Below are 8,274 nucleotides of genomic sequence, written 5' to 3' on the forward strand. Positions count from 1 at the left end.
AAAAAAAAAAAAAAAAAAAAAAGAGCGAAAATTTTCAAAACATAAAACTCAAATCTTTCATTTGCAATCTTCAGGTACCAGATATATGAAGGTGCTGACCTTGTGCTCGCGAAAACAAATGTGAATGCTTCTTTATTCAAGTCTTTTTGCAATAATAATGGTATAGTGATAAGTTCCCAGTAGTTGGGGGAGTGTCTCAACTCAGTTCTTGCAACTGCCAGCTTTTTTTGTTACCTTTTAAGCCTTTGGCTTGAGCGGCTTGACCACCTCCCAAGTGAAGTCAGGGTCGTCACGTCCGAAATGGCCATAGGCAGCGGTTTTCTGGAACCTGAAGTTACCTCCCCTCTTCAAGTCGAGGTTAATAGCCATCATTCCTGGCCTGAAGTCGAATGCTTCCTTGATTAACACAAGGATATCCTTGTCTGGGATGGTCCCGGTTTTGTAGGTGTCAACAAACACTGAGAGTGGCTCAGGGACACCAATGGCGTATGATACCTGCACGATACAACGGCGTGCGAGTCCAGCTGCTACCACACTCTTTGCAGCCTGCCTCACGATATAGGCACCACTTCTGTCAACCTTGGTTGGGTCCTTTCCTGAGAAGGCACCTCCACCATGAGCACCCCAACCACCATAAGTGTCAATGATGATCTTCCTCCCTGTGAGTCCAGCATCACCATGAGGCCCACCGATGACAAAACGACCAGATGGGTTCAAGTGAAAGATGGTGTTATCGTCAAGGTACTTAGCAGGGATAACCGGCTTGATGACATGCTCCTTCAAGTCAGCAGCAATCTCGTCGTTGGTGACAGTTTCGTCATGCTGGGTTGAGATGAGAACAGTGTGGACTCTAATCGGAATCATAGCTCCACCATCGTTCTTGTACTCAACTGTGACTTGAGTCTTACCATCAGGCCTCAACCAAGGACAAGTCTTGTTCTTCCTCACTTCAGTGAGCTTAGCACCAAGCTTGGTAGCTAGGACATGAGTCAAAGGCATAAGCTCAGGTGTCTCATCAGTAGCATACCCAAACATATGTCCCTGGTCACCAGCTCCAATATCTTCAGGCTTCTTGGTCAAATGACCATGAACTCCCTGAGCAATGTCAGGACTCTGTTGCTCAATGTTAACCAAGACATTACATTTGTCAGCATCAAGACCAACATCAGCAGAGATGAAACCAATTTCCCTACAAGTGGATCTAACAATCTTCTCGTAGTCTACTTTGGCAGATGTTGTGATCTCACCAAACACCATCACCATATTGGTCTTGGTACATGTCTCACACGCCACTTTGCTCTCAGGGTCTTGCTCTAAGCAAGCATCGAGGATAGCATCAGAAACCTGGTCACAGAGTTTGTCTGGGTGTCCCTCATTGACGGATTCAGATGTGAATAGGAACGTTTCCATTTCTACACATACACACAACTCATCATCAACAACACAAATTAAGTATAGCTCCACCGACACAATTGATTTCACCAATTTCAGATCAGATTTGAACAATTAAGCTAAAAAAAAACTAAATCAAACAGATTCGATTCTTCAGATCTAACACTACAAACCATGAATTCCAAATCGCGACCTAGAAATCAAAACTTACAGATCTAGCGAAGGAAAGAGCAAGGAACCAAACCTGATTAAAACGAAGTAGGTAGAGAGGGAGAGAGAGAGACTTCTCGGATTCAAAGATCTGGAAGGGAGGAGAAAAATAAAAGCGAGAGAGAAGAAAAGAGAAGAGATTTTATATTGAGAGAACGAGTGAGAAAAACTCGGCGGGTGACTCGGGGGAGTTCGACTCGTTCTTCTGTGTTTGGTTTGCCCGCTCTTCGCTCACCTCTCTTCGGTTTATATTGTTGGAGATGCTCTGATCACGTGTTTTCTGATGTACAGTGTTCTGATGTTTATACACCGTTGATCTCGAATGAAGGGAGGAATGAACGGTGGGATGTTTGGTAACTTATGTAATCTCACCAACCCCGTTGTCGTAGGTGTGGGTGCGGTTGGTGAGATAAGAGTATCCGACCCGGACATCGACATCGGTAAACGTAACCCGAACCGGATCCTTCGGGTTAACACACATGGAACATGCTGGCCAAATCATGGAGTGGTTTAGATATTTTTGTTAATTTCTTCTTTTTATATAGATATATACTTTTCATATTTAGGTGTTGGTTGGTGAATGGTATTTGCTTATAACTTTTTGTTTTAAAAATAATTATATGATGATTTGATCGTTAATTTTTTGTAGATCTTGTTGTACTTTTTAAATTTCTAAAAGTGAATTTCCCAAAAATAAAAATCTAAAAGCTAACACAAATATATATAAGTGAAAACCCCAAAAATCATCATTATTTTTAATAAATTGCAAGTTTATAACAAAAAAAAAGTGTAATATATAAACAAGACATATAAAAAATTCACAGTAATTTGCCTATATATCTTCTTTTATTAAAATTACAAGACTTTTATACGAATACAAAAGTAAAGAAAAATGATTGTGTTGTTGTGGTTGCAGCTATAGAATAGAAAACATATGAGAAGAGGTCAGTAAAAGAATAGTCAGTAACTGAGACCGAGCTGAAGCCCGAAAGCAGCATGGACCAGGAAGAGTGTCATTATCCCACTCCCGAGGATCCCGTGCACGTTCCTCAGTTCAGGTTTGTCCTGCACATTTTTGAAACAACTAGGTTCTTGATCTTGAAAACTACATAAATGATTTGGGATTTCACATTGCAAAATCCAGCATTGTACATTAATTACCTTGAACAAAGATGGTAAGATTGTTTGAATAGTCAAGAGACCAAGACCTATGAATCCCGTAACAGCGTGCGGGCTACATTACACAAATCCGCAACCATATCAGTCGCGCAATATTGAGATCTCATTACTAAGTTAGAAGAGGTCTTCTTGTTACCATGTCAGTAAATAAGAGTTTACTATGTAAGAAAAAGTATACCTTTCGAAGATGGGTTTATCGGAGGTAAGAAGGGATGTGACACCACCAGTTGCTCCAAGGGCGAAAAAGAAAAACATTCCTGCTAGAAGCTTTGGGTGCAGATCTTTTGCCTTTGCCTTCTCTTCCTGACATTTTTCAAGGGCAAACAACGCTCTTTAAACAACAACGGTTCTTATGATATTAAAAGCAGATTATTTTGGTTAAAAATAGTCTTACAATGTCATCTGAATAACGAATCCGGAAGCCTAAGTATGTTCCATAGCCACCCATAGCAAAAAGAACTACTGCCTGAGAGAAAACAGGTAACAAATCCAAACCATCAAACACACAAGACAAATGTCTAAAGAAACTGGTTAACTGATAAGATTAAACACACATGAGGGATGAGGTTAAAGAAGCATGAATTGGGTATGGAGTAGTAATAGTAATAATACCATGTTCCCCGGATGGCCCCAATGAACAAGCCAGTCAGGTAGATTCAAGGATTGTACAACTTCCACAAAAGGTCCAATAACAGATCTTACAGTTGCAGCTGCCACAAAGAGAGATACAGCTCAGCACAACATTCTTGACTTCTTGGACACAAAGCCAAATTTGATTCATATAGCATTCACACAAATTGCGTTACTTGTCACTAATGGTTACTTATAGCTCCTAAATTAACATGATATACATTGAGCGATTACATTATTCAGATTTAAAGTTTAATATTATACCTCCAGGGAGAGCAGCAACGAGGAGGAGAGGCAAAGGAGAGACTGATAACACCAATGTCTCTTTAATCTCCTTCTCATCACCACCTTTTGCGTCAACCTTTTCATCTACGTCACCAATCGAAGAAGAACACGCGGGAATCAACTGGATTTTTCTCCGACGAGAGTCAGAGAGCGCGAGAAACGGAGACGGATTTGAGAATCTGGAGAGACACTGAGTGGAACTGAGTAAACGCGACGCCGGAAACGATGGAGCAGTAGACGAAATAGGGCTTGTGAGAGCGGAGAATCCGGTGATTGCCGCCATTGAAGAAGAGAGAGAGCTTAGTTAGTGTGTGTCGGTAAAGTGAAGTGAGGAGCGGAAGTGGTAGGGAAAGGAGATAGTCTGATGAGAGTTGTAAAGAAAAGGTGAAGAAAGAGACACGACGTTAGTCTTAAACGCTGTCGTTTTGCACTCTTTTCGCGTGGTCTCAACACGCTCCGATTCCCACGTGACTCTCACGTTCCTCGTGGGTGAGTGAGTGAGTGGTGAGCCTTTAAATTTTGAAACCTTCTACCTCGTTTAGAGTCTTTCAAAAGTCTATTTCTTTGACTTTGGGCCACTGTATGATATGATGAATAGTATGATTCCACTGCAGACATGATAACAAATTGTTCATTGTTCAACATATATAGTAGGCATCGTTATATATTATATAGTTTACTTATCAATAATTCATATTTCATAATCGTAAGCAGTTAACGTCTCAAGGAGATTTTCAATTACACGTCTACATTCAAAGGATAGGCACCTAGCTATTTGAGTGGAAAATTACGACATACTATGCAATTATTTTATGTTTATATAAAAGACCATCTTTATCAATTATTAGATTTGCGTATTTCATAAAAAATATTGGTCGATAGATTTCGACCTCTCGGTATAACCCATGAAGTCACTGAAAAATCTTTTTTCAGGTAGGGACTCCATCTCAATAATTATATACGTTAATTCTTAAAAAAATGTAACTATAGTATAAGAATTTGTTGCAATTCACCAGTTCTAAACTTTTCTTTTACATAATGTAACAGCTACATTAAATGATTTCATAAAACTTGTAATTTTGAAAATTTTGAATCTTACTTCTACATGATAAGATAATACTTTTTTTTTGCGTCATGATGACACGATATATTTGAATTTTTTTTTTGTTTGGTAAATAATAAACGAAAACATAGCATACATTGTTAGAGTATGTACTCTAACATACATATGTCAAAAAGTTATACAAATGCCAAAATAAATTAATACTTTTTACTAGGTGATTTCACATGTAAATGCAAAAATCTGCAATTGTAACAAGGTAGACCTACATCTACGAAACATACATACATTAATCCACAAGTTGCCATTTAATAATCTCACATACATCCGATTTGTGACTGTTTTAGCTGTATGTGTTTGGTATATGAAGTGTATGCAACCCGCCTACGATAAAGATAATGGATGTGATATAGTATTAGAGTTTAGTTTACTGGTCTGACGACTGATAAGTGTTATCTATATATCTTGTATAAAGAAATGAGTGTTACTAAGTTCTACTAGTACTATCTATCTTAAATATAGTTTTGAAAAGTGCCACACCAACTTACCAACTTAAACTGCTACGCCATAAACATTCAAATTTATTTTGCCATTGTATACATAAATGCCTTATGTTAGTACTAGTATTATTATATAGATATACACATATTCGTCCCATAAGAATATATGTATGTGTGGTGGCCTCGGGATCAATCACTTTGACAATGTCTTGTGGGAAATGACTTAGTCAAACCTTTCACTTTGGTTTTTTGGAAAATGAGTACACATCACTTTCACCCCTTTCTCTAATTTTTGGTTTAATGTCAACTTTTCCTTTTATTTTCTTCATTTTTCTTTTCTTATCACTTACCTTCGAGCTGTCCATGAAAATATTTCCTTTTTTATTATTGGTAAGTGTACGAAGAAAAATAAAATACCATAAAATGTTTGACTCTTGCTTCCATGCACCATTTTTTCGTGTTTATTATTTCACACAGTACAGTTTTGTATTGTATACCATATAATTATTATTTCATGTTGGTTCTGACTTTTAGTTGGTTCGATTTGGTTTAATCCAATGAAGACCCACAAAACCGGTCAAATGGGTTGATAAAACGGTTGTTTGGTCTCTTCAAGAGACAAACATGCACGTTCAATCGTAATAAGACATCAAAGAATTCAAACTTTTAACCATTTGTCCAGTTTATTTTCTTCCTGCAAACCATTTGTCCAATTTTTTAAAATAAAAGAGCATTAAAGCACTTAATTAGTTGGTACTACTATTTATTAAATTTTTGTTCAAAAGAAATTGTTTTGTTCTTTTTAATTTCTCCACTATTCACAATTAGACCAGCTGTTCTTGTTTTGCTTTGGTGACCAAAAACACATCTATATTTTATTTACACTATTTTCCCCTCTCTCTCTCCTTCTCTACATACATATTATAATAATGAAGGCAATCCACATGGGAGAAAAGAAAAAAAAGCATTATGGAAAGAAAATAAAAATATAGGTTTTCATTGACTTGGGCGTTTCCAATACATAGAGCAATAAATAGATGTCTTTATCTTTGATAATTACAGAACCAGAGAACACTTTTGCTTTCTCATCTTCTCATTCTAAACACAAAACAAAGATCACTCAACAAAAACACACATAGAGAGAGAGAGAGATGGGTAGGGCTCCATGTTGTGACAAGGCAAATGTGAAGAGAGGTCCATGGTGTCCTGAAGAAGATGCAAAGCTTAAAGACTACATAGAGAAACAAGGCACTGGTGGAAACTGGATTTCTCTCCCTCACAAAGCTGGTATTTTCATACCTCTCATGATTCTTTGATTTTTAAAATTTTTTTTTGTGTGTGTGTTTTCTTGGATTTTTAACCTTTGGTGGGTCTTGGTTGATTTTTTTTTTTAATATCATTAATAATATGGTGTTATAAAGGTTTAAGGAGATGTGGGAAGAGTTGCAGACTGAGATGGTTGAACTACTTAAGACCAAACATAAGACATGGAGATTTCACTGAGGAAGAAGACAATATTATCTACAGCCTCTATGCCTCCATCGGAAGCAGGTTAAGCAAGTCTTAAAATAAATAATTATTTTTCCAACATTAATAATCTTGGGCCTAAATAGATATATAATCTTAAAGATTGGTAAAGATTACTCTTGTTTAAATCATGGGAATGAAATGAAGAAAATGGGTATCGAAAAAGAAGAGACTTTGCATGTTTCAAGGAAGCTTCAATCTCAATTGTTTTTTTCTTCTCTTTAATTAAAAAAAAAAATACTTTATTTCATGATTATAGCTTTTACATACCCACCTTTTGTGCAGTATAATTGCCTCCTTTTGTGGGTATATTCTTTAGTTCATAAGTTAGCCCAAAAAGAAGAAAAAAAGTGAAGCAAATCCACTTTGAAAAGTATTGAAGATTTAAGCTTACAAAATTAATTGTATTTAGCTTATTGTGGTTACATAAAGGAGTTAATTATTGAAAATGCAGGTGGTCAGTAATAGCAGCTCACTTACATGGTAGGACTGATAATGACATCAAGAACTATTGGAACACTAAGCTCAAGAAGAAGCTCATTGCCACCATGGCTCCTCCTCCAAATCACCACTTAGCCAGTGCTACACCATCATCACCATCACATTACAATATGATCAATAGTCTTCTTCCGTATAACCCATCAATATCAACAAACCAACTTCTCACACCTCATCAGGGGATGATGATGACAATGGTGGGCCAACAACAACAACTATTATATCAAGAAGAAATGGGCACTTTGGTAAATTCTCCAAACAGAAACAATTTCATAATGAGCCATCAAGAAGACAGCCAGGAGCAAAGTACAAACAATGGAATAATGTTGTTGAGTGATGTAAGAAGTGGGTCGAGTACAACAAGTACAGTAACAAGAGTGAAGATGGAACATCGTGATCATCATCATCATGAAGAGGATGAGAGATCAATGAGCTCTGCTGTAATTGAAGATTATGGAATGGAGGAGATCAAGCAATTAATAAGTAGTAGCTGTACTAGTAGTAGCAATAGCTTGTGGTTTGATGAAAACAAGACAGAGGATAAGTTCATGTTGTACTATTGATCTCTTTTACCAACTTTGATTCAACCCCCATATTCTCTCTCTTTCTTTCTCAAAACTGAACATGAATTATTAAAGCTTGTTCTAAGAGGGGTTTAAACGTGATTAATGAGTTTAACTTATTTTTTTATTGTAAATAAGAACTCTCTTTAGATATAATTTGTTGAACTTACAGCTGCTAAAGTGTTAAGTGAAGTTTTTATAGTGGTCAAAAGAACATTGTGACTAACAAATCGATTTCTGTCTACAAACTAACATTTCTATGGCCAATAAGCTTATATCTATCATGAAAAAACATGTGATACAAAAATCTATCATATCATAAAAATGTCGCATCATTTTCTAATAGTTTCATTTTTAACTATTTTGAACTATTTGTTCTTCGGAACATTGGAGTAATTAAGTTAATTTATAGAAAAAGAACAACATTCAT

At 36.6% G+C, this 8,274-nt stretch overlaps 3 protein-coding genes across 3 annotated transcripts; 1 reads left to right on the top strand and 2 right to left on the bottom strand.

The window, feature by feature from the left end:
• On the bottom strand, positions 32-1,839 carry LOC104792468 (S-adenosylmethionine synthase 3). The gene is made up of 2 exons (XM_010518615.1): positions 1,637-1,839; positions 32-1,412 (listed from the first exon to the last, which is right to left on the bottom strand). Exon 2 carries the CDS (start codon positions 1,408-1,410, stop codon positions 238-240), a length of 1,173 nt encoding a protein of 390 aa, XP_010516917.1. The 5' UTR covers positions 1,411-1,412; positions 1,637-1,839; the 3' UTR covers positions 32-237.
• LOC104792469 lies at positions 2,411-4,074 on the bottom strand. Its single transcript, XM_010518616.1, has 6 exons — positions 3,676-4,074; positions 3,394-3,491; positions 3,176-3,247; positions 2,960-3,084; positions 2,764-2,836; positions 2,411-2,667 (listed from the first exon to the last, which is right to left on the bottom strand). Exons 1-6 carry the CDS (start codon positions 3,977-3,979, stop codon positions 2,563-2,565), a joined length of 777 nt encoding a protein of 258 aa, XP_010516918.1. The 5' UTR covers positions 3,980-4,074; the 3' UTR covers positions 2,411-2,562.
• Positions 6,213-7,885, top strand: LOC104792470 (transcription factor RAX2). The gene is made up of 3 exons (XM_010518617.2): positions 6,213-6,543; positions 6,678-6,807; positions 7,238-7,885. The coding sequence occupies exons 1-3, from the start codon at positions 6,408-6,410 to the stop codon at positions 7,842-7,844; spliced, it is 873 nt and encodes a 290-aa protein (XP_010516919.1). The 5' UTR covers positions 6,213-6,407; the 3' UTR covers positions 7,845-7,885.

This window comes from Camelina sativa, chromosome 6 (assembly GCF_000633955.1).
Source record: "Camelina sativa cultivar DH55 chromosome 6, Cs, whole genome shotgun sequence".
Taxonomy (NCBI): domain Eukaryota; kingdom Viridiplantae; phylum Streptophyta; class Magnoliopsida; order Brassicales; family Brassicaceae; genus Camelina; species Camelina sativa.